The sequence below is a fragment of the Pristis pectinata genome, chromosome 33 (genome assembly GCF_009764475.1).
Source record: "Pristis pectinata isolate sPriPec2 chromosome 33, sPriPec2.1.pri, whole genome shotgun sequence".
Lineage (NCBI taxonomy): Eukaryota > Metazoa > Chordata > Chondrichthyes > Rhinopristiformes > Pristidae > Pristis > Pristis pectinata.
The window spans coordinates 2978261-3003668 of record NC_067437.1 but is presented as its reverse complement, the minus strand read 5'-3'; the positions used below and the strand labels follow the sequence as shown (position 1 = coordinate 3003668).

At 48.1% G+C, this 25408-nt stretch overlaps 1 protein-coding gene across 1 annotated transcript in view; it reads left to right on the top strand.

Annotated features, from left to right (window-relative positions):
- Positions 1 to 25408, top strand: part of mybpc2a (myosin binding protein Ca) — a 76744-nt gene that overhangs the window by 20394 nt on the left and 30942 nt on the right. The window contains exons 8-17 of the mRNA XM_052042949.1: positions 577 to 633; positions 3148 to 3317; positions 4741 to 4873; positions 9311 to 9435; positions 15162 to 15267; positions 17552 to 17718; positions 19281 to 19446; positions 20646 to 20752; positions 21982 to 22011; positions 24070 to 24212. Coding sequence (XP_051898909.1) covers positions 577 to 633; positions 3148 to 3317; positions 4741 to 4873; positions 9311 to 9435; positions 15162 to 15267; positions 17552 to 17718; positions 19281 to 19446; positions 20646 to 20752; positions 21982 to 22011; positions 24070 to 24212 — 1204 coding nt within the window. The remainder of the gene's footprint in view (positions 1 to 576; positions 634 to 3147; positions 3318 to 4740; positions 4874 to 9310; positions 9436 to 15161; positions 15268 to 17551; positions 17719 to 19280; positions 19447 to 20645; positions 20753 to 21981; positions 22012 to 24069; positions 24213 to 25408) is intronic.

The following is a 25408-nucleotide window of genomic DNA, read 5'->3' as shown; positions in this document are numbered from 1 at the left end:
TGGTGGGGAGGGCTGTGCCCGTGATGGACCAGGCGGTGCCCACTCCTCTCTGCCCCCAGCAAGCTTCTCTCCCTGTGCTTATCAGCCACCTGTTCACCTCTGCCCTGAGAATGTTCAAAGACTCTTGCTTCCCCCGCTCTTTGAGGACGGGAGTCACAGAAAGATGCAGCACAGAAACAGGCCCATTGGCCCACCGAGTCCCTGCTGACCATTAACTTCTCCTCTGCACTCATCCTACATTCACCCCATTTTTTATTCTCCCCACATTCTCTGTAAGTCTTTAAACTCTCTCCCCTAGAGGGCTGCAGATGTTTAGTCACTGAGCATATACAAGGCTGGCATCGATCTTTGGAGTCACGGGGAATGTGATCAGGTGGGCCCGGGGTCCTACAGAGTGTAGCAGCAGGTCTGTGGGGCCGAATGGCCAGCAGCTGTTTCCGTTGTTTTATGCTCCAGTTTAAGAAGGAATCGGCACCTTTGGAAGAGGATGGGGAACATTGGAGAGACAGCAGAACTGGTGGGGCGACCAAGGAAGGTGTTGACTGTTGATTAAACCTTTGCTCCTTTTACTTGCAGAGGGGAGGCCAGAGAGGACGCAGGTGAGCTGGACTTCAGTGGACTTCTAAAGAAAAGGTAGGTGGAAGAACTGAGTGACGCGCAGACACTTTTAGTACACTCACCACGTCTCAATGTCACCCCTCTCGTCCTTCCCAAAGGAGCTGATCATAGATCGAAGCGGACAGTTTGATAGAGCACTGCAGAGCCAGTGGTACCCTCTTTGTGGGTGCATGCACACTTATCAGGACAGATAAGGAGGACACTTGGACCATCATGCCAGCTCCCAACAGAGCCATCTGTCCATTTCCCCTCTCAGTCATAGAGTCACACAGCACAGAACAGGCTCTTTGGTCCAACTCGTCCATGCGGACCAGGATGCCCATCTGAGCTAGTCCCATTTGCCTGTGTCTGACCCACATCCCTCAAACAGAAAACACAGAACAGTACAACAGAGGAACAGGCGCTTTGGCCCTCGATGTTCTGCTTATTAAACTGATCCCTTCTGCCTGCACATGATCCATATCCCTCTATTCTCTGCACATTCATGTGTCTAAGAGCCTCCTAAACGCCTCGATCGTATCTGCCTCCACCACCACCCCTGGCAGCCCATTCTAGGCACCCACTGCTCCCTGTGTAGAAAAACCTTTCCCTTCACATCTCCTTTGAACTTTCCCCCTTTCACCTTAAATACATGCCCTCTAGTATTAGACATTTCGACCCTTGGAAAAAGATACTGGCTGTCTACTCTATCTATGCCTCTCAGAAACTTATAAACTTCTGTCAGGTCTCCCCTCAGCCTCTGTCTGTCCTGTCTTTGGTACTTGTCAATATGCCTTTTAAATATTGTTAAACTACCTGCCTCAACCACTTCCCCTGGCAGGTCATTCTGACCACCCCCAGTGTGAAAAAGTTGTCCCTCAGGTTCCTAAATCTCTCCCCGTCACAAACCTGTGCCCTCTAGTTCTTGATTCCCCAACCCTGGGAAAAGCGTGAAGTGAAAAGAATCCTTGCAGCTCTGCAGCCCATTCTCCCTCACGTGCCTGCCAAGTCCTTCCAATTTCACAGAAGAACCTGGCGTTGTGTTCAGCACAGACACTGTGGGCCGAAGGGCCTGTTCCTGTGCTGTTCAATATTCTAATTATCAAACGCAATTTAACACTGAGCCAAATAAAGAGACGTTAGCCCAGATGACCAAAAACTTGTCTGGGTGAAGAGGGGTTTGTGGAGAAAGAACATGCAGCCTCCACACGGACAGCACCGGAGGTCAGGACTGAACTGGAGATGTAGGACAGCTGCACTACCCGCTGTGCCACTGTTAAGCTCAGTCCCCACCTCTTGTGAAAGACTCCAGAGACATTAGTCGCCCTGCCCCTGCAAGGGTGGATGTGCTGGTTGGTTTTCTGGGATCTTGCTGGGCACAGGTTGGTGGCTCTTTTGGCTTCTACATTTCTGCACTTGAAAAGTGGTTGAGTTGGGTCGAATCTTCTATCAAAGCTCCCAGCTGTAAGACTGAACATTAGATAGGATAGGTAAGATATCTTTATTAGTCACATGTACATCGAAACACACAGTGAAATACATCTTTTGCGTAGAGTGTTCTGGGGGCAGCCCGCAAGTGTCGCCACGCTTCCAGCGCCAACATAGCATGCCCGCAACTTCCTAACCCGTACGTCTTCGGAATGTGGGAGGAAACCGGAGCACCCGGAGGAAACCCACGCAGACACGGGGAGAACGTACAAACTCCTTACAGACAGTGGCGGGAATTGAACCCGGATCACTGGCGCTGTAATAGCATTACGCTAACTGCTACACTACTGTGTCTGCCCGTTATTCTGATTGCTTTCAGTTTTATGTTCAACATGTCATTCTGGACAGGTGTCCAGGGACACAGTAGTAGGACCAAGTTATGGCCATTGGCCCTTTGACAATATAAAATAAAACCATTTGACCAAATCACTCTGACAATGCAAATAATATAATTGTGAGATAATTTAATTACCTGAATTTAAATACTATTTTCCCTTGTCCTACTTCATTGCACTGATGTGATGATATGATCTGTATGCAAAACAAATTTTTCACTGTACCTCGGTACATGTGACCAATAATAAACCAAATTACCAATTTATTGTGTTAAATTGGGTTTGATAATGCTTCTGTAAAGCACTTTGACATATGCTACCTTTTTTTTGAAAGGTGCTATATAAAGGCAACACGTTGTTGTGTATATTGTGCAATTTCTCTTTGTGTGTATGTGTGTGTGTGTGTGTGTGAGAGAGGGGAAACAGGATGCTGGAGGAGCTCAGTGGGTTGCGCAGCATCTGTGGAGGGAATTGGACAGTCGACGTTTCGGGTCAAGACCCTTCACCTGGAGTGACTGAAACATCAACTGTCCAATTCCCTCCACAGATGCTGCGCGACCCACTGAGCTCCTCCGGTGTTTTGCTTTATGCTCCAGATTCCAGTGTCTGCGGCCTCTTCTGGTTACAGAGAGGGGGAGAGGGGGGGAGGGAGACGGGGAGACAGGGAGACGGGGAGAGAGGGAGAGGGATTGATTTACTTCACCAGCTTTTGTTACTTTTAAACCAGAGAGGTCAAAGTTGAGGCACCTCCAGCAGAAGAAGTGGATGTTTGGGAAATCCTGAAAAATGCCAAGCCCTGTGACTATGAGAAAATCGCCTTCCAGTACGGTATCACTGACCTCCGGGGCATGTTGAAGAGGCTGAAGAAGAAGAAGAAGGTGGAGAAGAAGAGTGACTGTGAGTGAATCGTCACCTGGGACAGGGCAGGTGGGAGCTTATCGTCAGGGGCACACACACTGACACACACACACACACACACACACACACACACAGATACACACACACACACACACACTGATACACACACTGACACACACACACACACACTGATACACACACACACACATTCTACACACACATACACACTATCTATACACACAGACTAATACACACACATTCAACACACACACACATTCTACACACTAATACACACACACACTGTACACACACATTCTACACACATTCTACACACACACACTCTACACACACACTAATACACAATCCATACACACACACTAATACATACACACATTCTACACACATGCACTATATAGATATATATATAAAATATATATACACACACTACACACAGACATTCTACACACTCTATACACACATACTCTAATATGTACACACTAATACACGCACATTCTATACACAAACACACACACTCTACACACACTCTACACACACACTACACACAAACCTTCGAATGCAGATACTTTAATTCACAAATTCTAATATATGCAGATACTCTAACACATAAGCACACACTAATATCTACACAGACTCTAATATATGTATACAGATGTATACGATCTAACACACACACGCACATGCTCGCGCGCGCACACACACACGCATACAACCCTGCACGTCATGTTCCAATATACACAAACACACTTTACAATGAAAGCTGGGTGTGGTGATACCATTAATCCCGGACAGAATGGAGATGATTGATGAATTTCCTCCTGGAAATACATCTGCAAATTGTTCTGCTATAAATGACTGGGTTGAAAAGTCAAGACTGATCTCTCAGACCCCCTGTGGGCGTGGATCTGATGCTTCCTCTTATCTCCAGTGTAAAGGATGCCTCTCAGGGTATCACACCCAGTAACTGTGTGATATCCACGGGCAAATGTGATCTGGTTCTCCCTCCGAACCAGAGGATGCTGTTTTGTGTCCATACTGTCCACACACACACTTGCATTTTCCCAGGGAAGGGGAACTAAAAACTAGGGGGCACAGGTTTAAGGTGAGAGGGGTAAGATTTAAAAGGGACCTGAGGGGCAACTTTTTCGAGCAGAGAGTGGTGAGTATATGGAACGAGCTGCCAGAGGAAGTGGTCGAGGCAGGTTACAATTACAGCATTTAAACAACATTTAGATAAGTACATGAATAGGAAAGGTTTAGAGGGATATGGGCCAAATGTGGGCAAGTGGGACTAGCTTGATGGGCACCTTGGTCAGCATGGACAAGTTGGGCTGAAGGGCCTGTTTCCAGCTGTATGGCTCTTTGACACTGCACAGACCAAAATAATGATTTTCCACTTAAGGGTGTGTTTATGTTCTTTTCCTCTTTCATTGACATTGCTCAGCTTTTGCTAAAAGGCTGGAGAGTGCTTACCAGGTGGACAAAGGTGGCAAGATCCGAATGATGGTGGAAATGGCAGGACCCAACATGGAGGCGAAGTGGTTGAAGAATGGGAAGGAAATTAGGCCAAGTGGCAGGTGTGTTGGCACGGTAACGTTCTTTGACATGGTTACCTGAGGTGATAAACCAAATCCCAGTTAGTGGCTTGGACGTCTTATCCGAATTCTAACTCTATTTCTGATGGAGCATCTGCTGGAGGAACTCGGCAGGTCAGGCAGCATCGGTGGAGGGAAATAAACAGTTGACATTTGGGGATGGGACCCTACGTCTGGGCGTTTCATCCTGAAACGTCGACTGTCCAGTTCTCTTCACAGATGCTGCCTGACCTGCTGAGTTCCTCCAGCATCTTGTTGGTTTCTTCAGATTCCAACATCTGCAGTCTCTTGTGTCTCCTGATTTGTGGCCATTTTTGTTTTTTACACTTGGGATTTGTGATTTTTTAGATTCATCAGGAAACTGTTTCACCTTCATTGTGAAGGGCAGTCGAGTGATTGCAGTTTCAGAGCCCAGTCAGCAGCCTAACCCTTCCTACACCTGGGAAACAGGAGACTGGAGATGTTGGAATCTGGAGCAACACACAATCTGCTGGAGGAACTCAGCAGGTCAAGCAGCATCTGTGGGGGGGAAAACGAAATGTCGACTGATGCAGGGTTTTGACCTGAAACGTATTGTCTAGTGTGCCTTCACTCATGAGTTAGAGTACTGTATCCAGTTCTGGTGGCCTCATTATAGGAAGGATGTGGAAGCCTTGGAAAGGGTGCAGAGGAGATTTACCAGGATGCTGCCTGGTTTAGAGAGTATGCATTATGAGGAAGGATTAAGGGAGCTGGGGCTTTACACTTTGGAAAGAAGGATGAGAGGAGACACGATAGAGGTGTACAAAATATTAAGAGGAATAGGTAGAGTGGACAGCCAGCGCCTCTTTCCCAGGGCACCAATGCTCAATACAAGAGGGCATGGCTTTAAAGTAATGGGTGGGAAGTTCAAGGGAGATATCAGGGAGGTTTTTTACCCAGCGGGTGGTTGGGGCATGGAATGTGCTGCCCTGGGCGGTGGTGGAGGCAGGTACATTGGTCAAATTCAAGACATTACTAGATAAGCATATGGAGGAATTTAAAATAGAGGGATTTGTGGGAGGAAAGTGTTAGATAGTCTTAGGCGAGGTTTATAGGTCGGCACAACATTGTGGGCCGAAGGGCCTGTATTCTGCTGTGCTGTTCTGTGAGTTGTCAGGGTACCTGCACTTGATGTAAGTTCATGCTCACTAATTTCACATCAAGTCATTCACTCCAGACTCCTGATGCTCTGGGAGTCAGCTGGTGTGGAAACGCATCTCGGAATTTGGCACAAATGTGTTCAAGAGCCTGATGATATTCCGAGTTATAGAGCATGGAGGCAGCCCCCTTGGCCCAACTCATCCATGTCGACCAGGGTATCCATCCAAGCTACTCCCACTTGCCTGAATTTGGCCCATATCCCTTTATACCTTTGCCAAGCACACACCTGTCCCACCTCTACAGCTCCCTCTGGCAGCTCGTTCCACATCCCTACCACCCTCTGTGTGGAAAAAGTTGCCCCTCAGGTCCCTTCTAAATCTGTGTCCTCTAGTTTTAGACTCCCCTATCCTGGGGAAAAGCCTGTGTGCATTCGTCTGTCTATGCCCCTCATGATTTGATACACCTCAACTGCCTACACTCCAGGGAAAACAGTCTCAGCCTATCCAGCCTCTTATAACGCAAGCCCTCCGGACCCAGTAACATCCTCGTGAATCTGTTCTGCACCCTTTCCAGTGATGACATCCTTCCCGTAGCTGGTCAACCAGAACCGCGCACGATACTCCGAGTGCAGTCTCACCAACGTCTTGTACAGTTGTAACGTGATGTCCCAACTCGTGTACTCCGTGCTCCGTCTGATGAAGGCCAGCGTGCCAGCCACCATATTCACCCCCCTGTCCACCCGTGTCACCACTTCCAGGGATAGGGAACTATGTACCTATACCTCTAGGTCTGCCTGTTCTCCGCTCTCCAGGGCCCTACCATTTACTGTGTAAGGCTCTCCCTCCACTGTTCCCATCTGCCCACCCACCCCCCTTCCATGCTTCACCCTCCTCTCCTATGACATTACAACATCCGTAGCCCTTTGTTACCTCCACATCACCTCCCAACCTCTGTTGCCATTCCCACTCTCCCCTCTACCATCTGCCTATCACCCCCCCCTCACCTGGATCCACCTATCGCCTGCCAGTTCTTACCCCCCCCCCCTTCCCCCCACCTCTTTACACCGGCTATCTCCTCTCTATCTTTCAAGCCAGATGAATGGTCTCGAGCCGAGACGTCGACTGTCCATTCCCCCCCCACGGATGCTGCCTGACCCGCTGAGCAGCACCTGCCGTCTCTTCTGTCTCCAGCCGTTTGCTGCTCCAACTTCAGCTCCACTGCAATTGGATATTGAGCTGGGTGGGAGGTACCACACCACCCATTTTGTGCGGACCACCAAGGCTGAATACCATGCAGCCTGTGACTACGCCATTGGTGGTGGATGGATGGATGCTTCTGCTGGGGGCTTTGTCGATGGAGGCTCAGCCATGGTCCTCCGGTGCCCCCGGTGATGGTTTTCCTGAACGCGGATCCGTTGGCTGCGATCGTCACGATTTGGTTACGTTTCTTCCCTGGTTGACTTTGCTCATCTCCTCCTGTAGCTCGAGATGTGTGGGCGCCCATTGCTGGCACTCGTGTTGAGCAGTGAGCGAAGGAGCTTTGAGCTGATGAGGGTCTTCTTGTTGAGCCCACTCGTTTGGCGTAAGGTGGGAGAAGTGGAAGCCACAGTGGGTCCCGCTGCCCAGTGAGACAGCTCTGCCAGTCAGTAGGACCTCTACTCATTCTGTGCCTCATCCCACAGTCCTGTTCTATCCCCTTAGTGCCCAAACATCTACCCGTCCCTGGCAGAATGGCCACTGCTGCTTGAGTTATAGAAATCTGAAGATTTCTAAACTCTGACTAAAGCAACGTCCCATCTCACACCTAAGTGGCTGATCCCTTTCCCCCTTGTCCTGGGACATTACCCTGGTTCTAGTCTCTCCAAGCAGGGAAGCATCTCCCAGCTCCAACCCTATCAATCCCTATCAAGACCTTGCTGGTCTTAATATGATCACCTCCTTCTCCTGAACTCACAATAATTGTAGACCAATCTTCTGGTTATTAACACAATCCACTTTCTACATAGGGTCTTGCATATTATTAATCTTGTGTATCTGTGACCCCACTGAACCACAACCCTTCTAGTTCTCCACCATATCCCAGTCCATGTCCCTGTCCAAGTGTCTTTTCAATGTTGTTAATGTACCTGTCTCAACCACTTCCTCTGGCAGCTTGTCCCATATACTCACCACACTGCCCCTCAGGTCCCCCATATGTCCTGTAGTTCTCCACCACCCGAGGTCTTTAATCGCTCCACCACTGGGTACAGTATTTCCAGCTATCAAGGTCCTATGCTTCAGAATTTCCTCCATCTCTGCTCCTTCACCCTGCCAAGCTTCAGGTTACCTGCTATCAAGGCTCCCATGGTGATGCATTGTCAGCTTTTGTTTGGCCGTGTTGCTGTGAAGCACCTTGTGGGGTTTTACTGCTTTAAAGGTGCTACGTAAATGCAGCTTTCTTTTTGTTGAAGAGCATTATTTCTTATTGCAATTCTCACCTCTGACCTGGAACAGCCCCATGAGTGGACCTGCCTCCTTAGTATAATTATTCCATTGTCAGCAGTCAGAGAGTCACACAGCACAGAAACAGGCCCTTCGGCCCAACTGGTCCTTGCCGACCAAGATGCCCATCTAAGTTAGTCCCATTTGGCCCATATCCCTCTAAACTTTTCCTATCCGTGTACCTGTCCAAATGCCTTTTAAATGTTGTTAATGTACCTGCCTCAACCACTTCCACTGGCAGCTCGTTCCACATACTCACCACCCTCTGGGTGAGGAAGTTCCCCCTCAGATCCCCTTTAAATCTCTCCCCTCTCACCCTAAACCTGTGCCCTCTAGTTCTTGATTCCTCAACCCCAGGATATAGACTGTGCATTCAGTTTAGTGATCCTTCTCTCTCACTTCTCACCTTTGAGATGAAGGGAGGCCATTCACCCATCGAGTCTGTGGCTTCTCAAAGCAATCCCATCAGTCCCATTCCCCCCATTATTTCCATGTAATCCATTCCCTCTCACAACTCCACCCAGATTCTACCCCTCACCCACACATTAGGGGCAATTTACAGCCAATTAACCCACCAACCCGCACATCGTTGAGATGTGGGAGGAAACCGGAGCATCCAGGGGGGGAAACCCATGTGGTCACAGGGAGAACGTGCAAACTCCACGCGGACAGTGCCGGTGATCGGGATCGAACCTGAGTCGTTCTGAGGCAGTGGCTCTACCTGTTGTGTCACTGAGCCATCCAGTCCAGGCATGGTCTTTTTTTCTCCCATTCAGTTTATACTCTTCCTCACTGGCTCTTTTCCCTTCGTCGACAGGTACATCTTTGAGGTTATCGGGCTGAAGAGGGTTCTGACCATCAAGAACTGCACCTTGGCTGACGACGCAGAGTATGAGTGTATCATCGGAGAGGACAAATGTACTGCTGACCTCTTCGTAAGGGGTTAGTCTGCCTCATCATAACCTCTAGTAGCAGGGTGTCGGGGACACGGGAGCAGTGAGCAAGTGGAACTGGTACCTTTACACTGCAACAATTCCCCCTATTTCCACACAACAATCGGAGAGCTGAGGACACCAGCAATAGCACCGGGAGTCTCCCATCCCACCCAGGCTTTAGAGGGGTTGGGCTGGTGGGTTCTGGGGAGGTAATTGGTTTATTATTGTCCCATGTACTGAGATACAGTGAAAAGCTTTGTTTGCATTCTGCCTATACAGATCATTCCGTACATGAGTACATTGAGGTAGTACAAAAGGAAGAGCAATAACAGAATGCAGATGATAAACACGATGATGCTGGAGGAGCTCAGCAGGCCAGGCAGCATCCGTGGAGAAAAGCAGGCGGTCAACGTTTCGGGTCAGGACCCTTCTTCAGGACTGAAGATAGGAAAAGGGGAAGCCCAATATATAGGAGGGGAAAGCAGAGCAGCGATAGGTGGACAAAAGAGGGGAGGCGGGGTGGGCACAGGGTGGTGACGGGCAGATGCAGGTAAGAGATGGTGATGGGCAGGTGCGGAGGAGGAGGGGAGAGCAGATCCACTGGGGGATGGATCAAAGGTAAGGAGGACGAAAGGGGGGTAGAAAAAAGAGAGAGAGGCTGGGAAAGGGAGGAAAAGAAGAGACATGGTTGGGGGTGGGTGTGGGGAGGGAATGTGGGGATTAATTAAAGTGGAGAATTCAATGTTCCTGCCGTCAGGCTGCAAGGTTCCAAGATGGAAAATGAGATGCTGTTCCTCCAGTTTGCAATTTCCTCCAACCTTTCCTTATAGCAGTGCAGGGGGGCAAATAAAGTGCAAGGGCCACAATGAGGTAGATTGGGAGATCAAGAGTTCATCCTTTAGCGTTTGAGAGGTCTGTTCAAGAGTCTGATAACAGGCAGGTTAGAAGTTGCCCTTGAACTTGGTGGAATGTGTTCACAAGCATTGGTATCTTCTTCCCAATGGGAGGGGGGAGAAGAGAGAATGACCAGGGTGGGAGGGGTCCTTGATTATGTCGGCTGCTTCCCCAAGGCAGCGGGAAGTGTAGATGGACTCTGTGGAGGGGAGGCTGGTTTTTGTGTTGGAGATTGGTCACTCCAAGTGGTCAGAAGATCGCCAGACCTGTAAGCAGACTTAAGGGAACATTGTTGGTAACTCTTGCAGTTGTAGAATTGAGATTTAAAAGAGTAGAATGGTTATAATAAATGCAATCTGCTGAGAGCCACCACACTCTGCCATCTTTGTGGGGAACTTAAGGAGAAAGGACAAACCGATAGAGACACGGGCAATGAGTGTGTCAGGAAGGGACAGAGCACACAGTGAGTAAATGTGCCCCCAATTAGTGACAGAGCAGGAAATAATTAGTAAAGGAACAAAACTGAAAGCTCCTTATGAGGATGCATTTGTATTGAGGTCATGGTGGGTGCACTAATGGCACAAATAGAAATTGATGGATTTGATCAAATGAATGCTACAGAGACGTGGTTGCAAAGCGACCAGGATTGGCAATTAAATATTAGAAGAGAAGGGCAAAATGGGAATGGAAGCGGGGTAGCCCCGAGGCTAAGGAATGGGATGGAGGCAGTGGACCTCAGCTGAGGAAACCAAAAAATAGATGTAATGGTGAAGGGACCGAGGGTGATGGGGAGCAGGTGGTAAATTGGATGGTCGGACGTGATTGTATTGAATGGTGGAGCAGGTTCGAAGGGCCGAATGGCCCAATGTGCTCCTGTTTTAGATCTTTTGAGAATGAGTTTGGTGGGGCTGAGAAAGGGTAAAGTGCAGAAACCACCAGCAGGAGTTGTCTGTCGGTTTCTGCCGGTGGTGGTGATGTAAGGCATTGTATAAATCTGGGAAATTAGAGGTGAATATATCCAGGGTACCTTAATAATTGTGGCAGTCATTAATTTACATACAGACTGAGTAAAGTGAGTGATAGCATGGAGTGTGTAAGGAATAGTTTTCTGCATCGGTGTCTTGAGGAGCCAGTCAGGGAACATGCTATTTTGGACCTAATATTGTGTAATTGATAATCTTGAAGTTGAGGTGCCTTTAGAGAGTTAGTGGTCATAATGCAATAGAATTTTATATGAAAGCTGGAAGTGTTTCAGTTCAAACTGAGACTAGAGAATTAATCTGATCAAAGTAAACCACTGAGGCATAAAGTGTGAGTTGACAGGGATGGGGAGGGAACCTATATCGAGATGTGTGGCAGTTAGCTACACACATGAAATGCTGCAGGAACTCAGCAGGTCAGGTAGATTCTACGGAGGGAATTCATCTCCCTCCATACACGCTGACTGACCCGCTGAGTTCCTCCAGCACTTTGTGTGTGTTGCTCCAGATTTCCAGCATCTGCAGTCTCTCTTGTGTCTCCGTTGTGGCGGTTAGCAAGCAGTGGGTATATACATAGAACAATACAGCACAGAGCAGGCCCTTCGGCCCACAATGTTGTGCCGACATAGCTATTCCCTCCTACCTACAGAATGCTCATATCCATTTTCCTCTCATTCATGTGCCCATCCAACCCCCTTTTAAAAGCCCCCAATGAATTTGCCTCCACCACCCTATCAGGCAACGCATTCTAGACATCCACCACTCTCAGTAAAAAAACATACCTCTCACATCTCCTCTGAACCTACCCCCTCTCAGCTTAAATGCACGCCCTCTGGTATTGGATCGCTCAATAATGGAAAAAAGATATTGCTTGTCCACTGTATCTATGCCCCTCATAATTTTATCTACTTCCAACAGATCACCCCTCAGCCTCCGCCTCTCCAGAGAAAAGGGCCCAAGTTTGTCCAACCTCTCCTGATAGCACACGCCCTCTAATCCAGGCAGCATCCTAGTAAACCTCCTCTGCACCCTCTCTAAAGCCTCGACATCCTTCCTATACTGAGGTGACCAGAACTGCACGCAGTATTCTAAATGCAGCCTAACCAGAGTTTTATAGAGATGCGTCATAACTTCTTGACTCCTATACTCAATACCCCGATTAATGAAGCAGCATTCCATAAGCCTTCTTAACCACCTTATCTACCTGTGTAGCCACTTTCAGTGAGCCATGCATTTGCACCCCAAGGTCTCTGTTCTTCAACACTGTTAAGGGTCTTGCCCTTAAGAGTGTACCGCCTCTTGACATTAGTCCCACCAAGGTGCAACACCTCACATTTATCCAGGTTAAACTCCATCTGCCGTCTCTCTGCCCACATCTGCAGCTGATCTATATCACGCTGTATCCGTCGCCAGTCTTTTACTCTATTCACTACTCTGCCAATCTTGGTATCATCTGCAAACTTACTAACCCACCCATCAACATACTCATCGAGGTCTTTTATGTACATCACAAACAGCAGAGGTCCCAGCACAGATCACTGCGGAACACCACTACTCACAGCCTCCAGCCTGAATAAGTCCCTTCAACCACCACCCTTTGTCTTCTATGGTACATTCTATTTAAAGAACTAATGCATAAATAACCCAACTGGATAAAAATAAATCAACAGAAGTTGTCCAGTTGTAACTATCAAGAAAAGTTAAACACATTTGTGGATTATGAAGTTGACAATAAGAGCAGGAGGTCTGAGGTCTGGGAGTTTGAGGTCTCTCAGTGCGGCACAGTAGCACCACTAGAGGAGCCGCTGCCTCACAGCTCCAGAGACCCAGGTTCAATCCTGACCTCCGGTGCTGATCTTTTGAGTTTGCATGTTCCCATTGTGGGTTTCCACTCAAAGGCGTGTGGGTTGGTGGGTTAATTGGCCGCTGTGAATTGTCTCTACGTGTGGGTGAGGGGTAGAATCTGGGGGGAGTTGATGGGAATGTGGGGAGAAGTTATACAGGGGAATAAAGAAATGGCAAAGAAATTAAATAAATATCTTTTGTCTGTCTTCGTAGAAGAAGGCACAGAAAGGTTGCAGCAGATAGACGAAGACAACAGGTTTCGCCCTTGATTAAGATCATAGTTGATTTGATCCTTGGCCACGCCCCTCCCTGTTCTCCCATAACCCTTGACACCACCCCCCAACCACCCAAAAATCTGCCGATCTTTTCCCTGGATATATCCAATGACTCTGTCTGTCCAGGGGAGAGGTTCCAAAGACTCGCCACACTCGGAGAGATTATCTTCCCCCGCTTTCTCTGACAAATGGACCCCTCATTCTAAAACTATGCCCCCTAATTCTACATCCCCCCCCCAACCAGGGGAAACATTCTCAACACTCAGTCAACACCCCTCAGTTCTTGAATTCAAATCTCATGTGCATTTTGACCGTCATCCTTGGCAGTCTTGTGTATTTACTCTACACTTCCCTCCCTAAGTATCCCCATCTCTCTCTCAACCTCTAAGGTGCTCCTTATAACCTGCCTGACTCATTGTACTCACTCCTTGAGCAGCACAGTGTCATATTTTGATAATCAGACCTGATTGCAAGTCCCTTGTGATGTTTAACTACCTTAAAAGGGCTGTATAAGTGAAGTTGCAGCGGTTTTAAACTGGATTCTAAACGAGGCATGTTGCCAGAAGTGGGATTTGAATTCACTTCCACCTGACACCAATGAGGATGCTAATTTCGTCCTGGTCTTTTATCATCTCAAAAATCTGCTTTATTTGTGACATATACAATAAACACAATCAGTGTGCACCTTTTCCAACATTCATTATATCATCAGTTCAATATAATCTCCTACAATCTGTCAACACCACTCCTTAAGGTGGTAAATTGGTTTATTATTGTCACATGTACCGAGGTACAGTGAAAAACTTTGTTTTGCATACTGTCGATACAGATCATTTCATCACATCAGTACATTGAGGCAGTACAGGGGAAAAGCAATAACAGAATGCAGAATAAAGTGTTATAGTTACAGAGAAAGTGCAGTGCAGGCAGACAGTAAAGTTCTTGTTTGGTAAGGGGGTTAGGGATTACGGGTAAAGGGCAGGAGAATGGGGTTGAAAAAATATCAGCCATGATTGAATGGCGGAGTAGACTCGATGGGCCAAATGGCCTAATTCTGCTCCTATGTCTTATGGTCTTATTCACTGGGTCACACATGAACCAGACAGCAGACTTCATGCAATGTAATGTGTTGGGTTTTATCACATTCATATGGTGAGTGATATAAATTTCTGTTTCAGATTTATTGAATTAACTGAATCAAGTTTCTCAGGCTGGGGTTGGGGGGTTTTATTGAAATGTAACAAAAACTCTTATGGGGCTCAACCAATAAATGTGAGGTGGATGTTGTCCCTGGCTGGGGTGTCTAGAGCCAGGATCACCATCTGAAAATAAGGGATTAGCTTTTCAGGACAGAGATGGGAAGAAATCTCTTCACTCAGAAGATGGTGAATGTTTGCCTGTGCTTAGGCTCCACATTAACTCCCTCAGGGAGGAGAACATCACCCACTGAATCTTTATTCTGATTCCTAAGATTGGGATTGGCTACAGAAGGTTCAATGCAATTCTTATTTAAAACTGCCCCTTGTCCACCTTGAGCTACAAAGATTTCAGCCTCCATAGCCTCTTGTGTCTCCAGTGTCCACCTTGGGGTTCTGGGCACTGATCTAAGAGGTTGTTGATATGCTTTCTAAAAGAAAGAAAGTTTCCCTTGCTGCTTAGTTTGGTTCTTCAGCTCCCAGTATCAGAAGCTGAGATCTCAGCCTCCTCTGTAAAGGTTGATCTACCTGTCTCTCTCTCAGAACCTCCTGTTGTCATCACTGTGCCCCTGGATGACCAGCACGTATTTGTTGATGACCGGGTTGAGTTTGACTGTGAGGTCTCGGAGGAGGGAGCGGTGGTTGTCTGGTAAGGAAGTTTTCCATCTGTCTACTTGTCATCCTGGTGGGACGGTGGGTTGGTGGGAGGAGAGGTGTGGGAGGGGTCACTGTGTCAGGGTATGCAGCATCCTCTGTGAATTCTGTCCCATGTGGAGACACTAGAAGGGCTGGGACTGCACAGGGAAAGTCATGGGGCGATTGAGCAGAAGTGTTTCAAGGAAGGGGAAGTTTTCATGACCAGAAGGGACAGTAACCACAGGGACACAGATTAAGTGCATAGAATTACTATAGCCACTGGAAATTGTACCTGATAATGACACACAAGGAGATTGTTCAGCCTGATGTTCAGTACAGAAGCTCCCTGGGTCAGGAATGACCTGACAAGGAAATCTGTCTTTATTGAAATTCTCCCATACATTTTCAAAGCATTTTTCAAACCGGTAATAATAATAAAATGTTTCATGGTATTCATTCATGACCAGATATAGTACGTACTGCATTAGTCAAAGTCCAGTTTATTGTCATATGCACAGGTGCAATGAAAAACTTACCTACAGCAGCATCACAGGCACAGATCATCAGAGATACAACATTCGCAAGAAAAACATAAACTAAGCATAAATTATACAAAATTATTAATGACAAAGTTAATAACATAATATAGTTTAATTATGGGTAGTGTTAGGGTGATTATTTTTCAATGAAATGAAGAATTATAGCAAGTGTACAATAGAGCGATACGTTATGGGTTGCTGTGGAAAATGAACGTTCCTGACTTATGGAGAGATCGGCTTATGGACGGTTCTCAGGAACAGAACCTTCACGTAAGCCGGGACTGCCTGCACAGACCTGGCGGGCCGAAGGGCCTGTTTCCGTGCCTTACTACACAACGTTGCTTCCATCAGCCTCGACCCCACTTTTCTTGTTCCCCTCGGCCCCTGGAACCCATTCTCTCTCACGTTCCCGTCAACTCCCACCCATCACTTGCTCGTAACCAGTCCCGGCAACAACTGGATTGGTCCCCTCTGCACCCTCTTCACCACAACCGTGTCTTCCCAGTAATGTGGTGATGGAGGGAGCTCTGCAGGGTGAGGTTGGAGATAAATACCTGGAAGTTTAATCGCACTAGGCTCTTTATCTCAGCGCAATGCAATGTAAAATAGATGTGTTTTGTATAGTGAAACACGCCAAGGATCATTTTCAGGGCATTTCACACCTTTTTGAAAATTCAGCCAAGCATGGGGATCTGAGGGTGGACTTTTCACACACAGAGCAACTGGTACCTGGAACGAGCCTCGGAGGCAGGAACAGTAACAACATTTAAGAGGCATCTGGACAGGTACTTGAATTAGCAGGGTATCGACAGATGTGGGATTAGTGCAGGCAAGTGGGATTCATATAGATAGGCATGATAGTCGGCATAGACACAGTGGGCCAAAGGGCCTGTTTCTATGCTGTACAACTCTGTGACTCTGTGTCCGGTCATGAGATGCCTTCCTGTCCCAACATAATTTCTGTGGCAGAGGCAATGGGGAAATATATTTCCCTGTACAATCCTCCTCTTGTGGAAATCTGCAAAGTGATTGAAATGATTACTGTTCAGTATTTGTGGCCTTATTCTGTACAATGTATTGTTACATAACTCACTTGAATCAGGGATATCAAGGAAATATCTGCTAACTGTGACAGTCAGCTCCCAGCTGAACCTGAAGATTGGTGCAGGCAATGTTGCAATAGTTAATCACATGACGTGGTTTCATTGTAGTAGTGACCTCTCCATCCTTAAGTTATTAGTTGTGCTTAGCAGTATATATAAACCACAAACTAGTATATGAGTATTACAATTGCTTAAATCCTTCTCCTGCCATTAAATAAGCTTCCCCTCCTCCAATCAATGGGAAATCTACCTCATTCACCCCAAACTGCCCTCCCCAGTCAGTCTCCAGGCCTCTGGTCATCCAGTGGCCAGTGTGATTCCCCCTCTCCCTGCCCCTCCCAGCTCCACAGGAAGAGTCCTGGGACATCCCAGATCCATCATTGCACCTTCCGAACTGGCCTTGGGAGAGGAAGGCTGGGGAACGCTATTCCTGAATGTAGGAATGTGGAATGCCTGGTAACTGAAGTCCAAAGTTGAACCATCTTCGTGGGAGTTTGACACCAAGCTACGAGAAGACATTCGGGCAAGCTATTGGCCAAAGGGAATGGGAAGCAGTTTGGGAGGGAGTTCCTGATCTGGGATGTGTTGTGAGGAGCACAAAGCCCTTTGAAAGCCCCTAACTCTCCTCCTTTCTTGCTTTGGTCACTTTTCGTAGGTCAAAGGATGGAACCGATCTGACTCGGGATGATGCCCTGAGATTCCGCATCAAAAAGGATGGGAAGAAGCATTTCTTGATCATCAACGAGGCCACCAAAAACGATTCCGGACGCTACAAGATCAAGACCAACGGGGGTGAATCGGAAGCTGACCTGATTGTGGAAGGTATTGGAAAATGAAAGGGGAGGGCCCCAGGGAAGGGAGACTCGTGCACTTCCTGCATTCACCTGATCCCCTTCCGCTGGCTCCTTCATTTAATGGGTCTGGGACTGCAGACTCAGAAACACCTTTCTTCTTGAGCTGGTGAAGTGGGGATTTGCAGAAGGTTCAAAATTATGAGGAGGTTTTGTTAGCGCAGCTGAGGATATAGTTTCCATTGGCACCACAATTGTGAACAAGAGCACAGCTGAGAGTACTGATAACTCTGTGGATCCAATAGCCTACATATAAATAACCCTATAGCCTTGATTAGATTCTAGCTTGTAACTTACTCCCAGGCACTTGTTCTTAGTATTAACCACCTGAGATCCTCCATTAGAATCCAGCCTGTAACTCATTCCCAAGCACTTAATGGTAGTATTAATCATTTGAACCCTTTGGACAGATTCCAGTTTGTAACTCACTTCCAAGCACCTGTTATTAGTATTAACCATCTGAACCTCCTAGTTAGATTCCAGTCTGTAACTCACTCCTAGTCACTTCTTCTCAATATTAACTACCCCAACCCCTTAGTATTAACCTTTTGAACCCCTGGATCACATTCCATAAGATATCTTTCTTAGTCACATGTACATCAAAGCACACAGTGAAATGCATCTTTTTTGTGTAGAATGTTCCGGGGGCAGCCCGCAAGTGTCACCACACTTCCGGCGCCAACATAACATGCCCACAACTTCCTAACCTTTATGTCTTTAGAATGTGGGAGGAAACCGGAGCACCTGGAGGAAATCCACGCAGACACGGAGAACGTACAAACTCCTTATAGACAGCGGCCGGAATTGAACCCGGGTCGCTGGCGCTGTAAAGCACGGTACTAACCGCTACACTACTGTGCCTGTTTGTAATTAACTCCCAGGTATCAATTATTTTATGTTTAACCACAACCAAAATCTAATTCAAAATTAGATCATGTTCTAGGTATATAATCCATGCTCTGGGATCTGATAGTCTGTATATAAACCACCCTCACTGAGCTCCTTTACTGGTTCCAGCCCGCAACTCCCTGTTACCACCAGGTCCAACAGCAGCAGTGGGAGATGACACCATCTCCTGTATGGGCTAATTGGTAGCTGGAACGCAGGGGTGCAGCTGGTAGAGCTGCTGCCTCGCAGTGCCAGAGACCCGGGTTCGATCCCAACCTCCGGTGCTGTCTGTGTGGAGTTTGCACGTTCTCCCTGTGACCATGTGGGTTTCCCCCGGGTGCTCCAGTTTCCTCCCACATCCCTAAAACTTGCAGGGTTTGTGGTTTAATTGGGCGCTGTAAATCGCCCCCAGTGTGTGGGTGAGGGGTGGAATCTGGGGAGAATGTGAGGAGAATAAAATGGGATTAATGTATAATTAGTGTAAATGGGTGGTGATAGTGCTGACTTGATGGGCCGAAGGGCCTGTTTCTGCACTGTATGTCTTTACAACCTTCTCCACGTCCCTCGACAGGACGAATAAATGTAACTACTGTTTATAGAGGCCAGTAGGTGGAGTGAGCCAACGTGCTTTTGTCTGTGTTCTAGACAAGGTTCTGGAGGTGCTGCAGAGTTTTGCTGATCTCACACTGAAGGCCCAGGAACAGGCAATCTTCAAGTGTGAGGTGTCTGATGAGAAGGTCACAGGCAAGTGGCTGAAGAATGGGATGGAGATAATTCCCAGTAAACGCATCCATATCACTCATGTAGGCAGGTAAGTTCTTCCAGCAGCGACGATTCTCTGGACTCTCTGGACTCCATTGACTGTTGATTTGGTCAAGGGTTCAAATCCCAACGTGGTAGCTGGGGACTTCTAAAAATCCAAATCATTAAAATAAGTAAAAGGAAGCAGATATGATAGAGGTGTTTAAGAGGCCTTTAGACAGACACATGGATATGCAGGGAGTGGAGGGATGTGGATCATGTGCAGGCAGAAGGGATTTAATTTAATTCGGCCTCATGTTTGGCACAGACATGGTGGGCTGAAGGGCCTGTTCCTGTGCTGTAAATTGGTTTATTATTGTCTCATATACCGAGGTACAGTGAAAAACTTTGTTTTGCATGCCATCCATGTAGATCATTTCATCACATCAGTACATCAAGGTAGTAGAAGGGAAAAGAAATGACAGAATGCAGAATAAAGTGTTACATTTACAGAGAAAGTGCAGTGCAGGCAGACAATAAGGTGCAAGGGCCATGTTGAGGTAGATTGTGAGGTCAAGAGTCCATCTTATCGTACCAGGGAACCATTTAATAGTCTTATAACAGCAGGATAGAAACTGTCCTTTAGCCTTGTAGTACGTGCTTTCAGGCTTTTGTATCTTCTGCCCGATGGGAGAGGGGAGAACAGAGAATGTTCGGGGTGAGTGGAGTCTTTGATTACGTTTGCTGCTTTACCGATGCAGCGGCAAGTGTAGACAGAGTCCATGGAGGGGAGTCTGGTTTCCGTGATGTGCTGAGCTGTGTCCACAGCTTTCTGTAATTTCTTGTGGTCACAGGCAGAGCAGTTGCCGTACCAAGCTGTGATACATCCGGATAGGATGCTTTCTTTGGTGCATGGATAAAAATTGGTAAGGGTCAACAGGGACATGCTGAATTTCTGTTGCCTCCTGAGGAAGTAGAGGTGAACTTTCTTGGCCATGGTGTCCAAGTGGTTGGACCTGGACAGGATGTTGGTGTTGTTTACTCCCAGGAACTTGAAGCTCTCAACCCTCTCGACTTCAGCACCGTTGATCTGTGTACTGAAATATGTTCTATGTTCTAAATTTGAAATTTAAGCAACAGTGGCAGTAATGGGTGATCCTGAAAGAAATGGATTGTCAAAGAAAATTCATCTGGTCCTGTGTGGCTTTATCACCAACTTGATCTCAGGGACCATGTTGCTCACCTGACTTGGACTTTTTCCTTCCCCAGGATTCATAAACTGGTCATTGATAATGTCACTCCGGACGATGAAGCCGATTACACCTTTATTCCAAATGGCTACGCTCTCTCTATTTCTGCCAAGCTTAACTTCTTGGGTAGGTATCAGCAGGTCACTTCCACAATTTCCATTCTCCACATTAATTCATGTAGCCCGTGTGGGATTGTAATTGGGTGTATCTAATGTCCACAGGACTGTAATTGGATATTTATAGAATGTAATAGGCTGTAATTGAGTATATGCAGAGTATCTTGGGGCTGTAATTAGGTATTTGTACAAGACTGTAATAAGATGTATGAGGATTGTACGGGGCTTTAATTAGGTATGTGTGGAACGTTCAGGATTGTAATTTGATATTTACAGAATGTGATGGTCTGTAATTGAGTATATGCAGTCTATACAGGTCTGTGATTGGATTTTTGTAGAATTTACAGAGCTGTAATTGGATATATGAAGAATGGTCAAGGCTGTAATTGGGTATGTCTGGGGATACAGGACAGGTATATGAAGAATGTATAGGACTGTAATTGGGCATATGTACCGTGTTCATGACTCTGAGGATATTTGTAGAGATGTAATTGGGCTAAGTTCGAGGAGTATAGTGTTGCCATTAATCACAAGCCAACAAGTTTTAGAATTTTTAGTCTTCCTCTAAAGGCTTTGGCAGAATACTCCACTCCAGGCCCACAGTATATTTTGATGAATATCATCATTTATTCCAGAAAGTTGGAGTATTAAGAGGGAATGTTTTGCAACAGCATTCCCACATTTAGAGGACTGTGTGGGGCATCTTGGAAAGGAGAGGTAGTTAGCTGCAGTCTTATCAGAGCGCCACAGCTTGGATTATAGGATGAGAGTACAAGTTAGGATAGTTAAAATACTAATCTAATGATCAAGTTGACTGTGGTGTGGAAGGTCAAGGGGTGACCTTTTTAACTTCAGTAGATGCTTGAAAGGAATTGATAGACAAGATATAGAGAAATGTTTCCAGTTATTGCAGGAATCAAAGACAATGGGACAAATTCTTACAATAAAATCCAGGCCTTTTGGGAAACACTGCTTCATGCAAAAGCTGGTAGCTTTGGAACATTGTCCCAAAGAATGCACAAGGTGGCAGCCCAATTCTAATTTGGGATTGATAGAAATTTATTAGCGAGGGGTCTAAAGCTGAGGTGAGTAGATGGAGTTAGGCCCAGATCATCAATCTCATTCAGTGATAGTACAGGCTTAGTGGACCGAATGGCCTCATCCTCTCCTGATGTTCCTAGTAATAGAACTCGTTACTTCCACTATCTGACCATTTTGTTTACTCTCTCTGTCTTCCAGAGGTTAAGATTGACTACGTCCCTCGACAAGGTAAGATTTGAATATTTGTATTAAACCTTGCGCTGAAATCCCTTGTTTTAATTTTGTGTTTGCATTTTTAACTTGAGATACGAGCAAATTATTGTATGTGGTGTAACAAGACCTCGGTTCTGTGTGTCTGTTACGTTTCTGTTGTTCACCTCCTGATGGTGTCTGTCTCCTGTCTACCATTCACCTTCCCTCGTGTTCTTACCTGCACCTCCTCGTCCTCCCTCCCACCTTCACTGTTACCCACAGCTTTCTCCTTCTATCTACTTATCCTTTTATCACACTGGAGAAATCATGTTTTCTCTCATTTTCACCTCTCTCTCTCTCTCCTTTTCTCTTAATATAGTACAGAAACAGTCTCTTTGGACCATCCCCTCTCCCCCTTCTCTCTCTTCCCCCCTCTCCCTCTCCCCCCTCTCTCCCTCCCCCCTCCCCCCTCTCTCTCCCCCTCTCTCTCCCCCCTCCCCCCTCTCTCCCCCCTCCCCCCCTCTCTCCCCCCTCCCGCCTCTCTCTCTCCCCCTCTCTCTCTCCCCCTCTCCCCCCTCTCCCCTCTCTCCCCTCTCCCCCTCTCCCCTCTCCCCCTCCCCCCTCCCCCCTCCCCCTCTCCCCCTCTCCCCCCTCTCCCCCCTCTCCCCCCTCCCCCCCTCCCCCCTCCCCCCCTCTCCCCCCCTCCCCCCCCCTCCCCCCCCTCCCCCTCCCCCCTCTCCCCCCTCTCCCCCCCTCTCCCCCCCTCTCCCCCCCTCTCCCCCCCTCTCTCCCCCTCTCTCTCCCCCTCTCTCTCCCCCTCTCTCTCCCCCTCTCTCTCCCCCTCTCTCTCCCCCTCTCTCCCCCTCCCCCCCTCCCCCCCTCCCCCCCTCTCTCTCCCCTCTCTCTCTCCCCTCTCTCTCCCCTCTCCCCTCTCTCTCCCCTCTCTCTCTCTCGCTCTCCCCCTCCCCTCTCTCCCCCTCCACTCTCCCCCATCTCTCTCCCCCTCTCTCTCTCCCCTTCCTCCCCCTCTCTCTCTCCCCCTCTCTCTCTCCCCCTCTCTCTCTCCCCCTCTCTCTCTCCCCCCCTCTCTCCCCCCCTCTCTCCCCCCCTCTCTCCCCCCCTCTCTCCCCCCTCTCTCTCCCCCCCTCTCTCTCCCCCCCTCTCTCTCCCCCCCTCTCTCTCCCCCCCTCTCTCTCCCCCCCTCTCTCTCCCCCCCTCTCTCTCCCCCCCTCTCTCTCTCCCCCCCCTCTCTCTCCCCCCTCTCTCTCCCCCCTCTCTCCCCCCCCCTCTCCCCCCCCTCTCCCCCCCCCCTCTGCCCCCCCTCTCCCCCCCCCCTCCCCCCCCCTCTCCCCCCCCTCTCCCCCCCCTCTCCCCCCCCCCTCTCTCCCCCCCCTCTCTCCCCCCCCTCTCCCCCCCCCCTCTCCCCCCCCCTCTCCCCCCCCTCTCTCCCCCCCCCTCTCTCCCCCCCCCTCTCTCCCCCCCCCTCTCTCCCCCCCCTCTCTCCCCCCCCTCTCCCCCCCCCTCTCCCCCCCCCCCTCTCCCCCCTCTCTCCCCCCCCTCTCTCCCCCCCCCGCTCTCTCCCCCCTCTCTCTCCCCCCTCTCTCTCTCCCCCCTCTCTCTCTCCCCCCTCTCTCTCTCCCCCCTCTCTCTCTCCCCCTCTCTCTCTCCCCCCTCTCTCTCTCCCCCTCTCTCTCTCCCCCTCTCTCTCTCCCCCTCTCTCTCTCCCCCCCTCTCTCTCTCCCTCTCTCCCCTCTCTCTCTCCCCTCTCTCTCTCTGTCTCTCCCCCCTCTTTCCCCTCGCTTTCTCTCTCTCTCCCTTCCACTTTATGCTTTTGCTGCCTTCAGAGGGTAGCTCTGTTGCTCTTTCTCTCTTTAATGGACATTTATTCTTCTTCCCTCTCTCACTTCTTACTTTCTCCTCCTCACAGAGTTGCAGAGCAACAGGCCCTTTGGCCCATCTTGTCCTTGCTGACCATCAAGCTCCCACTTACACTGACCCCATTTTGCTCTCCCCTCCCCTTTGAGAGCATGCCCTTCTTCTCTCTCACCCTCTCTCTTTCTGTCGGCTTTTAAACTTATTTTCTGTTCAACACAGAACCTCCCAAGATCCACCTTGACTGCACCGGCAGCGTGGTTTCCCAGAACACCATTGTTGTGGTGGCAGGTAACAAGCTGAGGCTGGATGTTGATGTCAGTGGTGAACCTCCTCCGGTGGTTTCCTGGTTCAAGGCTGACCAGGTAGGCTGCCCCTCCGTTCTTGTTCCTTTGAGGTTTTTCTTGTGTCAGTTGACCTGCCTTGCTTGTCATTAGTGTCAGAGAGTCATAGCACAATTCAGCACGGATACAGGAGTCCATGCCGACCACGGTTCCCACCCAGCTAGTCCCAATTTCCTGCGTTTGGCCTATATCCCTCCAAGCCCTGCCCCTCCATGTACCTATCCAAGTGCTTCTTAAATGATCCTGTTGTACCTGCCTCACCCACTTCCTCTGGCAGCTCGTTCCATATACTCACCACCCTCTGTGTGAAAAAGTTGCCCCTCAGGTCCCTTTTAAATCTTTCCCCTCTCACCCTAAACCTTTGCCCCCTAGTTTTGGACTCCCCTACCCTGGGGAAAAGACTATTACCGTCCACCTCGGATGTGTTTTTTGATTGTTGAGATCTTCCTGCAGATGGCTTCCCTGAAATAATAAAAGGGACCTTTCTTTATGTCTTAGGATATCCCAAAAAGTCTCACAGAAATGTAGTCAATAACGTAAATGGAGAATTGTGGAAACACTTAGCAGGTCAGGCAGCATTTGCGGAGAGAGAGAAACAGAACATTTCTGGTTAATTTATGTTTTTCTTGTGAATGCTGCTTATCTGATGCTCTGTGCCTGTGATGCTGCTGCAGGTAAGTTTTTCATTGCACCTGTGCACACATGGACTTGTGCATCTGACAATAAACTTGACTTTGAGAGTTAACATTTTATGTTGAAGATGAAAGGTCATTGACCTGAAACATCAACCCTGTTTCTCCCTCCACAGACACTGCCTGGCCTGCTGAGTGTTTCCAGCATTTTCTGTTTTTATTTCCAGCATCTGCAATGTTTTGCGTTATTGAGTGCAGTCTCTGTTCCAATGCAGACAGGGTGCCTACAGCAATTGTCTACAAATGACAATGAGACAAATGATAACTGTCTAGAAATTGGATAGTGCAGCACTACGTTCTTGTACACTCTGAGATCAAATGCGAACTAAAATGTAGCAAGAAGTAGGGGAACTTCCTGCCATTTTCCTTTTTGTGTTTCTAAGGTACCAATGTAGAGAGCCTGGACATGCATACGGATGTAACCTGGATAACACTAATGTCATTTACATTTACATACATGTAGCCTGCATTGTCTGTGGGCAACTCTCATGTTGTCTGTGACATCTACTTCATTGCAACAAAACA